Here is a 14,523-nt window from a genome sequence, read left to right as displayed (position 1 = left end):
AAGTAAAAGTCCAACTGGGCGTGTATTATGTGTGTTACATCTGGGCGTGTTTACTTCTTTTACTAGCTGGGCGTTCTGACGAGAAGTATCATCCACTTCTCTTCAGAACGCCCGGCTTCTGGCAGTGCAGACACAGCGTGTTCTCGAGAGATCACGCTGTGTCGTCACTCACTTCCTGCCCCAGGTCCTGCATCGTGTCGTACGAGCGAGGACACATCGGCACCAGAGGCTACAGTTGATTCTGCAGCAGCATCGGCGTTTGCAGGTAAGTCGATGTAGCTACTTACCTTCAAACGCTGATGCTGCTGCAGAATCAACTGTAGCCTCTGGTGCCCATGTGGCCGACACGATGCAGGACCTGGGGCAGGAAGTGAGTGACGTCACAGCGTGATCTCTCGAGAACACGCTGTGTGTCTGCACTGCCAGAAGCTGGGTGTTAACCAACAGAAGTGGATGATGCTGATTCGTCAGCATCATACACTCCTATTCCTAACGCCCAGCTAGTAAAAGGTAAAAACGCCCCGATGTACGCACATAATACACGCCCCGTTGTACTTTTACTGTAAACACGCCCAGTTGTACTTTTGCAAGCCTCATTTGCATAAATACAAAAATGGTCATAACTTGGCCAAAAATGCTCGTTTTTTAAAAATAAAAACGTTACTGTAATCTACATTGCAGCGCCTATCTGCTGCAATAGCAGATAGGGGTTGCAAAATCTGGTGACAGAGCCTCTTTAAGGGGGAAATGGAGCTCCCAGGGGCTGAGAATTATACATTAAGCACTTTACTGAAAATTATCATGGTCCTGCTTTTTTATCCACCTCTAAAGTTATATTTATGCTTTAGAGAGCGTCTGCAGCCATAATGCTCCTTTTCTATGCTTCTTTGGAGCAACGTTAGTGTCATATGATAAATACATTCTACTCCTTGTGACTGATATTCCTCCAGTAACTTACACTGAGGCAGTCCTGAATATTATCTTTGTATCTTAACAAATTGGCTGCTGATGAATAGTCTTGAGGGGATTCTTCCCTTGTTTGGCCCTCCCTTTTTATTCTGAATCTGATTTGGTCAGAGCTCTCACTGCAACTCCAGTCTTTCGACTAATTCAGACACAAGCTAATCCTTCAGACTAAGCAGTTTGGGGGGGGATCAAAAGTGCTGATGGACTCAGAATTAATAAAGGTGGCCCCTGCTCAATACCATCATCACAACAGCAACAAAGAGCACCACTCACATGCATTATACGCATAACCTATTGATTTTGACTGTGTAATTCCTAATTTCTCCTGTGGTGGCATTGCAGGGAATTTAAATACTTTCTGCCAGGTTCTCACAAAGATTGCAGTTGATTGCTCGGGGATTCTCTGCAGTGGGACATCCTGTGGTCAGTTTATCATCGGCGATCGTCCTAACATTCTGTAAATGCGTTCATTGTGCATTCCCTTTTTTGTATGCAGTGTTAAAGTGTGTGTCTACCTGTTCTCCTTTACACCCAGTACCATTCAAAGATTAAGTAGGAAGAACAAATGGCCCCATTGCATTATAGAACATCAGCTAAGCTGTTAGGCCTTATTCACAAACAATGGCCGTCACACGGACCTATGTAATTAAATGGGGCCGTTCACACGGCTGTTTCAATGGAGCATATAAAGGGTCCGTGAAAAAATAGTACATGTCCTATTTTTTTGCGCTTCACGCATCCCTTCATAGACTCTAGTCTATGGGGGAATGCATGATAACGCGTCCCGCAGTGTACAGCACGGATGCACCTCGGACGTGAAAAACTATTTTTTCACGTTCGAGGTTTGCAACGTGCGTGTGAATCTAGCCTTAACCCCTTCCCGCACCTTGACGTTAATGAACGTCAATGTGTGCAGTAACTTCGCGCACCTTGACGTTCATTAACGTCAGTGCTTTGACAGTTAACCGCCGCGCGGCGCTACACCGCAGCGGCGGTTAACTGTGCAGGGTGTCAGCCCTGCTCTCCCTGTTGCCGATCAGCGGCCTGTCGCCGCTGAAATCGGCAATTAACCCCTTCGATGCGGTGGTCGATTGCGATCCCCACATTGAAGAGGTTTACAGCGGATCGGCAGCCCCCCACATGTATTTGCGGGGGCTGGCGATCCTTCTCACGGCAACCAGAGGCCAGACAATGACCTCCGGGTTGCCATGTACGGAAGCCTCGGAGGATCAGCCTCCGGCCGTTCCTCCTCTGCTTCCTGTCAATGTGACAGTTACGTCACAATGACAGTTACAACACATTACACTACGTGTGTAGTGTAATGTGTTCCAGCAGCGATCAGAGCTGCAAGTCTAAGTGTCCCCTAGTGGGACAAGTAAAAAAAGTAAAAAAAAGATAATAAAAATGTTTTGAAAAAGTGTAAAAATAAAAGTTAGAAGTGACATAAACAAAGAATGCTTTTTTTCCTATAATAAGTCTTTTATTATAGGAAAAAAATTAACACGATAAAAAAAGTACACATATTTGGTATCACCGCGTTCGTAACGACCCCGACTATAAAACTGTAATATTATTTTTCCCGCACGGTGAACACCGCGAAAAAAATAAACGAAAAACAGTGCCCGAATCACAATTTTTTGGTTACCACCCCTCCCAAAATCGACAATAAAAAGTGATCAAAAAGTCGCATGTACGCCAAAATGGTACCAATACAAACTACAACCCGTCCCGCAAAAAACAAGCCCTTACACCGCATTTTTGACTGAAAAATAAAAAAAGTTATCGCTCTCAGAATATGGTGACACAAAAAATAATTTATTTTATAAATAAGTGATTTTATTGCACAAACGCTGCAAAACATCAAAAAGTTATATACGTATGGTATCGCTGTAATCGTATCGACCCGCAGTATAAAATATAATGGTAATTTATAGCCCAGGGTGAACGCCATAAAAAACAGTTTCAGAATTGATGGTTTTTGGTCACCTTGCTTGCCAAAAAATTGAATAAAACGTGATCAAAAAATTTTCTAGTACCCCAAAATGGTACCAATGAAAACTACAGATTGTCCCGCAAAGAATAAACCCTCACCCAGCTCCGGTGGAAAAAAAATAAAACCGTTCTGGCTCTCAGAATATGGCGATGCAAAATGTGCAGTGTTCCAAAAGCAGATAAGATCGGGCGCCTTTTATCAGTGCGACACCGGCCACATATCTGCGGATTATTATTTATTTACTGCATTATTATACCCTCTTATTATACCCTGATGTACCCCGCACAGATAACATGTACCCTGATGTACTCCGCACAGATAACATGTACCCTGATGTACCCCGCACAGATTACATATGCCCCCACATTATATATTGAGACACCAGTAAAACCCCAAACAGAACTACTACCAAGCTACATCTGCGCCCCAAAAGCCAAATGCTGCTCCCTCCCTTCTGAGCCCTGCAGCGTGCCCAAACACCAGTTTACGCCCATAGATATGGCATCGCCATACCCAGGAGAACCCGCTTAATATTTTATGAGGTATTCGTCTTCAGTGGCACAAACTGGGCATAACATGTAGTGCACTAAAATGGCATATGAGTGGAAAATTGTAATTTTTACTCTGCACCATCCGCTGCACATTAACCCCTGCGCGCACCACAACATAGCATGTCGTAGTGTGGGGGGGGGGAGGTGATGCATGGAGCGTCTCACGTGAAAAATAAAGCATTTAAAACGGCAAAATCACTGTTTTTTGGTCACCTTGGCTCTACCTAAAAATGTAATAAAAAGTGCTCAAAAAGTTGTATGTACCAAAAAATGGTACCAATAAAAACGACCGCTCGTCCCTCAATAAATAAGCCCTCATACCGCTCTATTGACTGAAAAATAAAAAAGTTGTGGCTCTTGGAAAGCGGGGAGGAAAAAACTAAAAAGGAAAAGAAAAAAATGGATCAGTCCAGAAAGGGTTAATTACTTTCTAATGAAAAACCATTTATGACCACACGTGGGGTATTGCCGTACTCGGGAGAAATTGCTTTACAAATGTTGGGCAGCATTTTCTCCTTTATCCTTTGTGAAATTGAAAAAATACAACATTTTAGTGGAAGAAATGTTGATATTCATTTTCACGGCCTAATTCTAATAAATCCTGCAAAAGACTTGTGGGGTCTAAATGCCCACTATATCCCTAGATAGATTCTTTAAGTGGTGTAATTTCCACTTTTGGGGGGTTCCACTGTTTGGCCTCTCAGGGGCTTTGCAAATGCAACATGGCACCCAAAAACCATTTCAGCTAAATTTGATCTCCAAAAGACAAATAGCGCTCCTTCCCTTCTAAGCTCTGCTGTGGGTCCAAACAGCCGTTTATTACCACATATGGCATATTTCCGTAATCGGGAGAAATTGTTTTACAAATGTTGGGGTGCTTTTTCTCCTTTATTCCTTGTAAAAATTAAAAATGGCTACCTTTTTTCAGAAAAAAAGTAGATTTTTACCTTTACAGAATAATTCCAATGAATTCAGCAAAACAACTGTGGCATCAAAATGCTAACTTTACCCCTAGAAAAATTCCTTGATGAGTGTAGTTTCCAAAATGGGGTCACTTTCCGGGGGTTTCCACTATTTTGTTCCCTCCAGTGCAATTCAAACGCGACACGGCATTGAAAACTATTCCAGCAAAATCAGAATTTCAAAATCCAAATGGTGCTCCTTTCCTTCTGAGTCCTGCTGTGGGTCCAAACTGCAGTTTATTACCACATATGGGGTATTGCTGTAATCGGGAGAAATTGCTTTACATATGTTGGGGTGTTTTTTCTCTTTTATTCATTAAAAAAATAAAAAAATTCTACGTTTTTTTCAGAAAAAAAGTAGATTTTCATCTTCACATACTAATTCAAATACATTTTGCAAAAAAACTGTGGGTTCAAAATGCTAACTATACCCATAGATAAATTCCTTGAGGGGTGTAGTTTCCAAAATGAGGTCACTTTTGGGGGTTTTTATTGTTTTGGCCCCACAAGACCTCTTCAAACCTGACATGGTACCTAAAATATATGCTAAAAAAAAAGGAGGCCCCAAAATCCACTAGGTGCTTCTTTGCTTCTGAGGCCTGTATTTCAGTAAATTAGCGCACTAGGGCTACATGTGGAATATTTCTAAAAACTGCAGAATCTGGGCAATAAATAATAAGTTCCATTTCTCGGGTAAAAACTTCTGTGGTATAGAATTTTTTTTATTACAAATGAATTTTGTAAAAAAAAAATGACATTTGTAACTTTCACCTCTACTTTGCTTTAATTCCTGTGAAACGCCTAAAGGGTTAAAACACTTTCTGAATGCTGTTTTGAATACTTTGAGGGGTGCAGTTTTCAAAATGGGGTGATTTATGGGGACTTTCTAATAAATAAGACCCTCAAAGCCACTTCAGAACTGAACTGGCCCCTGTAAAAATCGGCTTTTGAAATTTTCTTGAAAATATGAGAAATCGCTGCTAAAGTTCTAAGTCTTGTAACGTCCTAGAAAAATAAAAGAATGTTCAAAAAACGATGCCAAACTAAAGTAGACATATGGGGGATGTTAACTAGTAACTATTTTGTGTGGTATTACTATCTGTTTTACAAGCAGATACATTTAAAATTTAGAAAAATGCTAATTTTTGCAAATTTTCTTCAAATTTTGGTGTTTTTTACAAATAAATATTGAATTTATCGACCAAATTTTTTCCGTAACATAAAGTACAATATGTCACGAGAAAACAATCTCAGAATCACTTTGATAGGCAAAAGCATTCCGGAGTTATCACCACATAAATGGACACATGTCAGATTTGAAAAATCGGCTTCGTCCTGAAGGCCAAAACAGGCTCAGTCCTGAAGGGGTTAAGGATGCGTCTGTCAATGAGCTTCTTGACGGTTTCCAATAGTAGCCAGCAGAACTGTAAAATTTAGTGCTGGACTATAATACAGTTTGTGACTCAGAATCGGTACAACATAAGTCGTTCAATGTTTGTTTTTAGTGTTACTCAACTTTTTATGTCTGATTTTATATTAACTGTAAAATAGTGTTTAAAAGTGAAAATACCTTTTAAAATAAAGTCCTTCTGATGTTTTTGAACTAGACATGTCTACTGTGGATGAATTAATGCTACGTATTAGAGGAGAAGAAGGCTTAAGTGTGTCAAGGTAAGGCAAAATTAATTGGCAATAAATTTATTCTATGAAAACCTATTTGATCTTTACTAATTTCTCTACAAATTGATTGTTTTAAATAATTAGATGTTCTTTTATATTAAATTAATATGTTTCTTAGTGTAAACACGGACAAGGGAACTCACCATATACCAATAGGAAAAGATTTAAATGAGTCATTGCAAGAAAAGAACGTTTTACAAGAATTGCATGATTGGAAAGGTGAAAAAACAAGATCAAGCAATGTTTTTCCTGCACATGAATTTGATATTCATTCTCAAAGCAAAAAAATAACTGAGGATCAGGATAACCAAGAGCAGCCTACTGATTCCAAAGAGCCAAGTCATTCAGAAACATGGGCGATGTATCCTGGTGAAAGACGGGGCCATGTAAGAATGATGCTACGTGCTTTAAATGTTATGCATGTTTTTCTATCGTTCGTCATGTTATAGAGACGTGTTAGAAGATGGCATGGGGCTTCAGCTACTGGAACCTGTCTGTACTTCAACTTAGGCTTAGAGTTTTTTTTAAATCTGCATTGAACATCAATGGTGAGCCAACATCATAGTAACAAGATACATAAATCTATGAGCCAAAAACCCAGAACCTCAAACTATTTTCTGAATTGTTGTACATATGCTTTAATTCATTTCTTTGTAACACTGCGTAACTATGAATTTTGATAGTTTTCTGCAAACCATAGCTGCCCACATAATAAATAAGGCTCTGTTCACACCATGTTCAGTGCGTACCCCTCGCTTACACATCTGGCAATATAGACTTGTATTGACCAGATGTATGCCAAAAGAACACTCTGACCATGTATTGGCATACCTTTTTTTTTTCTTGAACGGCATTGAAAAGCTTATTTGACTATGCTTTCATTAAGGAGGGCACCCCGCGAAAAAAAAGTTTTTTATTTTTGCAATGTGAGTCAATGATAATGTCATACAGATGCAAACATCTGGGGTTTATGCCGGAAGACTTTCTTGTTGAATATGCCGGGCGTACACACCGGACGTTATGTGCACAGAGCCTAACTAATGGTTTAATCTGTATTGTGACCTCATATTTATTGTTTAATAATATCACATTTAATCTCTGGAAAGTTTAACTCCTTAACAACAAGGACTTTTTTGGCCTTAATGACCAAGGATTATTTTTTTGTTTTTTTACATCGCGCTCCAAGAGTCATAACTTTTTTTATTATTCCGTCGACATAGCCATAAAAAAGGCTTGTTTTTTGCCAGATGACTTGTATTTTTCAATTCCACCATTTTTGGATGCACATAATATATTGATTAACTTTTATTAAAGGCTATGTACATCTTTTTGAAGGCCAATTTTCTTTGAATTTTTTATTTTTTTTTTATAAAGGCTTAATCAGTGTGATTAGTTCAACTTTCTAAATAGTTTGTATTAAAAATGTGTTTTACTTTTTGAGATACAGCTGCTCTGTATTCTCTATACAGAGCAGTTGTATCATTTGAAATGACCTGAATCAGTCAGTCCCCTGGACCACCTGTAATCTATCACATCTAAATTATGAACTTAGATGTGATCGATTATAGGTGGATCCTGCGTGTCAGACACGCAGGATTCGCTGTCACTGAACCCATCATTCCCGCGGACCTGACAGGAACAGGATCTAGCACTATACATCTGCTGTGTATAGAAGATACAGAGCAACTGTATCTCAAAAAGTAAAAATAACTTTTTAATAAAAACTATTTACAAAGTTGCACTAATCACACTGACAACTTTTTTTTTTTTTTTAAAAAGTTGCCTTTCAAAGTTTCATCGGATTTTTCGGACTATAGGACACACTGGACCTTAAGACGCACCCATAAATTGTAGCATAAAAGAGGAGGGGAAAAAAAAAGGTTTTGCCTTTTACTGTACATTTCCTGGGTAATATTGAGACAATAGGGTACCACAGTGCCCCTAATACAATGCCAGCCACAGTGCCCCATAACAATGCCAGCCACAGTGCCCCATAACAATGCCAGCCACAGTGCCCCATAACAATGCCAGCCACAGTGCCCCATAACAATTCCAGCCACAGTGCCCCATAACAATGCCAGCCAAATTGCCCCATAACAATGCCAGCCACAGTGGCCCATAACCATGCCAGCCACCGTGCCTCAATACAATGCCAGCTACAGTGCCCCATAACAATTTCATACACAGAAATACAAGATATTGGCCACTATAGTGCTCTCCCCCTCCACTGAATTTAACAGGCATCAGAGGTGGAGAGGCAGGGGTTAATGGTGTTGAATATGCTCTTCATGCTCTGTATATAGGGGGGGGGGGCGTGGTAGGAAGGTCCTTGCCAGATCAGTACCGGCACAGATTTACTGTGCTGTGTGTATTAATGTTTGTGGTGTTTGCTGAACAGTCAGATGACAGAATTTTGTGTGTAAGGCTTCGTTCACATCTGCGCTAGGGTCCCATTCCGTCTAAGCTTTCCGGCGGATCGGGACCCTAACTGACACAAACGGAAACCAAAAGTTCCTGTTTCCATCACCATTGATTTCAATGGTGATGGATCCGGTGCCAATGGTTTCCATTTGTCTCAGATTTGCAAGGTTTCTGTCGTTTTGACGGAATGAATATCGTAGACGACGACACTATTGATTCCATCAAAATTACGGAACCCTTGCACAACTGAGACCAATGGAAACCATTGGCGCCGGATTCGTCACCATTGAACTCAATGGTAATGGAAACGGAGACCTTCGGCTTCCGTTTGTGTCAGTCAAGGTCCAGCTCCGACGGAACGTCGGAACGGGACCCTAGCGCAGATGTGAAGGAAGCCTTAGATGTGACTGTTAAGTGAGCAGATGATAACAGAGATTTTTTACACACAACACAGGACATGCAGCTTCCATTACACTGCACTGCAAGGACCTTTTGGAGCTAAATCTCCTTCACACAGTGGCAGCTGTCTTACTTCAGGAAATAAGACACAGCAGAAGATTACAACACAGATTCTAAGATAAAAACTGCTCTTATAGTCCAAAAAATCCGGTACTTGGCTTTTAACTTTATTTCAGGAGGGAATTGTAAAATAAACAGCTATTCCAGCATTGTTTTTCGCGGTTCACTATGCAGTGTAAATAACAAGTTCCCTTTATTCTATGGATCAGCTCGATTATGGGAATTCCAAATATGTAAAGTTTTTATATGTTTTACTAAGTACAGTAAAAAATAGTGTAGTACCATGTTAGGCCCCATGCACACGAACGTGCCCGCGATTGCGGGCACGGCTGGCCGCCGACTGCCACCCGCATTTTCGGGCCGTGCTCCCATACAAAGTTTAGGAGCACGGCCCACAAAATGCAAAAGAACGGACATATTCCATAATTTTCGGAAAATTTCTATGGCACGGACACCCTTCCGTAGGTGAAAGGTGTCAGTGTTCAATGAAAGTGAATGGGTCCATTTTTGCGGACCACAATTGCGGTCCGCAAAAACTGAAATTTTTTATGGTCGTGTGCATGGGGCTTTAGGCCCCATGCACACGACAGTATTTTTCATCAGTAATTACTGACCCATTCATTTCTATTGGCCACGGACACCTTTCAGTATTTTTACTGATGGGTGTCCGTGCTGAAAAAATTATAGAACCTGTCCTATTCTTGTCAGTAAATACGGCAAGGACTCTCCCATAGAAGTCTATGGGAGCTTCCGTAAATACGAACGGCTACTGATGTAAATCTGTAAACTGTCCAGATTTACTGAAGCATTTTCTAGGCAACATGCTGATGACACCATTTGCAACCTCCCTCTTTTTGTAAGGCCCCGTATATACGGATGCAATACGGACCGTATTTACGGACATTTGCATAAACTTACGGCTTGCTCTTCTTGGTGTTGCAATTTCAATGTTGAACAGTGTATAAAACACTCTGCACATTTTAGATAGATTCTCTTTTTATGTGCTTCACTAGAGAATGTTGTGCCATGCAATTCATTCGGTATCTTTTTGTTTTTTTTTCTTCATCTATGATAATTGTATGTAAGTGTATTTCTCAAAGGTGCTTGTGAATTTTTTTTCACAGGCTGTCAAACATGGAAATTATTCTGTTGTAAGTACAGCTTCTTCTGGCCTGATCCATAGTAAACACCCACGCAATATCGTCCAGAGTCCACCATCATCTTTAAAGAAAGGTCAAAGCAGACATTATTCCTATGTTAAGAGCTCTGGTTATGGAAAGTTTAGCATGCAAATGAAACAAACTTCTAATGATGACCGTTTAAATTCCAAAGAATTACATACGGACACAAAGACAAAGTCACCTACTGATCCAACCCGAAAAGGTATTAAAAATGTTTATAAAGGGGAATATGTTGGTGCTATATAAGCAACTGAAAATAAAAGGATGTTTCCCTAAACGAACGTTTATCTATTTACTGTACTTCGAGTTTATATAGAGCAGCAGTGTATAAGCTCAACCGCCACTCCATACAAACTGCTTCACACCACGGTCATGCAGGTGAGGCATGGGGCGGACTCAGGACCCCTGTACTAGTGATCGTGGGGACCCCAGCAATTATCGCCTATACTCTGGATACGTGATAAATGTTAGTGGTTTTCAATACTAGGGAAAATTATTTTTGAGTTTTTTTTATATATTCATATGTTGTGTCTACAGTTAGGTCCAGAATTATTTGGACAGTGACACAAGTTTTGGCATTTTAGCTGTTTACCAAAACATATTGAATATACAGTTTATAGAATTCATATGGGCTTAAAGTGCAGACGCTCAGCTTTAATTTGAGGGTATTCACATCCTAATTTAAGGAAGGGTTTAGGAATTACTGCTCTTTAATATGTAGCTGCATCTTTTTTCAAGGGACCAAAAGTAATTGGACAATTAACTCAAAAGCTATATAATGGACTTCATGGGCTATTCCCTCGTTAATCCATTATCAATTAAGCAGGTATAAGGTCTGGAGTTGATTCCAGGTGTGGCATTTGCATTTCGAACTGTTGCTGTGAACCCACAACATGAGTTGTTCTCAATGCAAGAGAAACAGACCATTGTTAGACTGAAAAAAAAAATGAAGAAATCCATCAGAGAGATGGCAAACATGTTAGGAGTGGCCAAATCAACAGTTTGGTACATTCTTGAAAAAATACAGAGGGTTCACCACAAGGTGCAAACCATAAATCAGCCTCAAAAATAGAGGCGCCAGATTAGACTTTTCCAAAAACATCTAAAGAACCCAGCCCGGGTTCTGGAACAGAATTCTTTGGACAGATGAAACTAAGATCAACGTGTACCAGAATAATGGGAGGAAGAAAGTATGGAGAAGGCTTGGAACGGCTCATAATCCAAAGCACACCACATCCTCTGTAAAATACGGTGGAGGCAGAGTGATGGTATGGGCATGCATGGCTGCCAAAGGCACTGGGTCACTAGTCTTTTTTGATGATGTGACTGAAGACAGAAGCAGCCGGTTGAATTCTGAAGTGTTCAGGGATATACTTTCTGCTCAGATTCATCCAAATGCAGCAAGGTTGAGTGGACGTCGCTTTACAGTACAGATGGACAATGACCCAAAACATACTGCGAAAGCAACCCAGGAGTTTAAGGCAAAGAAGTGGAATATTCTGCAATGGCCAAGTCAATCACCAGATCTCAACCCGATCGAGCTGCATTTCACTTGCTTAAGACAAAACTTAAGGCAGTAAGACCCACAAACAAGCAATGACTGAAGACCGCTGCAGTAAAGGCCTGGCAAAGCATCACAAAGGAGGAAACCCAGCGTTTGGTGACATCCACGGGTTCCAGACCTCAGGCAGTCATTGCCTGCAAAGGATTCTCTACAAAGTATTAAAAAAAAAAAAAAACACATTTTATTCATGGTAATGTTCATTTGTCCAATTACTTTTGAGCCCCTGAATTGAGGAGGCTGTGTAGAAAAATTGTTGCAATTCCTAAACGTTTCACAGGATATTTTCGTTTAACCCCTTGAATGAAACCTGAAAGTCTACACTTCAATTGTATCTCCGTTGTTTCATTTCAAATCCAATGTGGTGGCAGCAGAGCCCCAATCATGAAGATTGTGTCACTGCCCAAATAATTCTGGACCTAACTGTACATTATATAAAGATCTTTTAAATGTTAAAGCCAGCTCCTAATCTTCTCTCAAACATGAACGTATTTTTATTTATAAAGGGAAGTCTTCAATATAAATGGAACTAATCTCAGCAGATTGAGTAAAAGGATGTGAAAGCCATTTTATTTAATTTATAAGCACATGTATTATTTTTTTTTACTGATTTTAGAAAATGCCAATAGCCTAACATTTCTTATAAAACAAGTGTTTTCTATTGAGGACACTCAGAAAATGCAGCAAAGCTTCTGAGGGTTGTAATAATATTTCACATGGTCAGTATATCATTGCATTCTTGTAAATATGAGGAAACAACATGTATAGCTTTCCACTATATAATATTAGGAATATGTTGTACCAATAATACTTCAGTTCTTGTTTGGATCAGTAAAGCTTATGGCTATACATATGTGTATAACCCGTATTTGTAACTATTGGAATATATTGAAATTAAAGCTCTTCTTTGCTTTGCCAGTGGTTGGTAGACTTTTTATATTTTTTTAATATTGCCAACATATTTGTTGTTGTTCTGTTTTATTGGTATAGATAAAATCACGTTTTACTATGTTGTCAAAATATAGTCAAGATATAGCAAAATGAACTTGCTTGGCTACTTATTAGATTTAAAAATATTTTCTGATTTATCGTTATTTAGCAAATTGGAGAAATCAAGACGATATGAAATACTTTTACTATTGTGTTGGCTAAATCTGTTTTTTTTTTTCTTACTTTTTTTTTTTTCCCCCCCCCTCCTTCCTGTAAGGCGTATTGTCTGCTACTAAGACTATAAGGTTTGCAGAAAATGCAATCAATTTTCCAAAGGACAAGATGGAATATCAAGAGACTGCTGCTGAAATCTATATAGGAAAAGATAAAGACTATGAAAAGGTGTAATATATTATTAGTTTTGCAGCCTGCAAATTTTTTAATGGGTTGTCCCATCAGGACAGGACATATTGCTGTCCCTTGTAGAAGGAAGGAGGGCTTGTTCCCTGTTCCCTCTTTTGATCCGATGGTATTGGCAGTGTGCTGTCTCTAACCTGACGACAAATGACGTGCAGCATTTGTGAGTGCTCTCAAAATGGCAGACTATTGAGATTTTAAATATATGTGCTTTATTTAATTATTGACTAGATATATCCGTAATTTCTTTCATGGACTATAGATTAAGTTACAAGGGTTTTCCGGGATTTAAATCTTGATGGCCCATCCCTGGGATAGGCAATCTTTATTTGATTGGTGGGGTTCTGACCCCTAGGATCCCTGCTGTTCAGCCGTATGAAGGGTCTGCAGCATTTCAACGTGTGCGTCACGTTCCCTTAATGGTTTCCACATACACGACGGCTTGTCCATAATCGCACCCTAGCTCAGTCTTATTCATGTACCAAGTACAGCCATCCATACAGCATACGAGCCACTGTGCCTGTGTAAACAATGAATGAGACACTGCAGCCTTTCCATTCTACTGATCGACAGGGTCCCAGGCCACTGATAAAATATTGATGGCCTATCCTCAGAATAGCCCATCAATATTGAAATCCTAGAAAACCCCTTCAATTGTTTAGTGGCTATTAGATCTATATAAATAAAATAAAAAACGCATAAACTTTTCTTAATCTGCAGTTGAGCGTTCCAGTTGGTCCAAATGGGTTATCTGGCATCCATTATTCTGATAACAGTGGAACTGAACTGACCATCCTTCAGAGAATTCAGAATGTTGAAGAGAAGTTAAATGCAGGACGTGGGCAAACCGTAACTTTTAATGAAGAATCTTCAAGAAAGGAGCAGGAATTTAAGAAGGCAATAGAACAGATGAAAACAAATTATGAGAGCGAAATCAAAGAGCTAAAGCAGGAAAACTTTATTCTTCAAACAAAGGTAATTTGTTTTAGTTTAGGAATACTGTAAAATAACTAGTCCCGTTTTATTCACTTAGAAATGTATCATCACTTAGCTTATGAGTCTGAGGAGAAATTTATTTTAAGAGAAAATTAAAATGCATTGTAAACAAAAATATACCATGTTTTTATCCTGCATATAAAATCATCAGCGTTTATTCCATAAAGGTACCTTTTGCGCGCAGTTAAATGATTTAACAATCCCATTATTTGTAGGTATTATGGTGGTTTATTGTATGATTTTAAAAATAAATTCATTCTTGAGGAGTTTAAAGTTTTGGGTATTTTGGGCCTTCATGCCCAGAGGTGTTTTTGGTTTTTTTTCTCTTAGTCTACCAAAATATATT

The 14,523-nt window shown here is 39.4% G+C and overlaps 1 protein-coding gene across 10 annotated transcripts in view; it reads left to right on the top strand.

Moving 5' to 3' along the window:
* The window catches only part of CEP162 (centrosomal protein 162), a 110,457-nt gene that overhangs the window by 53,789 nt on the left and 42,145 nt on the right, over positions 1–14,523 (top strand). For all 10 annotated transcript variants that reach the window (XM_075862094.1, XM_075862093.1, XM_075862095.1 and 7 more), the window contains 5 exons: positions 6,080–6,143; positions 6,271–6,538; positions 10,217–10,475; positions 13,042–13,166; positions 13,902–14,156. In XM_075862094.1, coding sequence (XP_075718209.1) covers positions 6,080–6,143; positions 6,271–6,538; positions 10,217–10,475; positions 13,042–13,166; positions 13,902–14,156 — 971 coding nt within the window. The remainder of the gene's footprint in view (positions 1–6,079; positions 6,144–6,270; positions 6,539–10,216; positions 10,476–13,041; positions 13,167–13,901; positions 14,157–14,523) is intronic.

The sequence above is a fragment of the Rhinoderma darwinii genome, chromosome 4, assembly GCF_050947455.1.
Source record: "Rhinoderma darwinii isolate aRhiDar2 chromosome 4, aRhiDar2.hap1, whole genome shotgun sequence".
NCBI lineage: Eukaryota > Metazoa > Chordata > Amphibia > Anura > Rhinodermatidae > Rhinoderma > Rhinoderma darwinii.
This window is presented reverse-complemented; position numbering and strand designations above follow the sequence as displayed.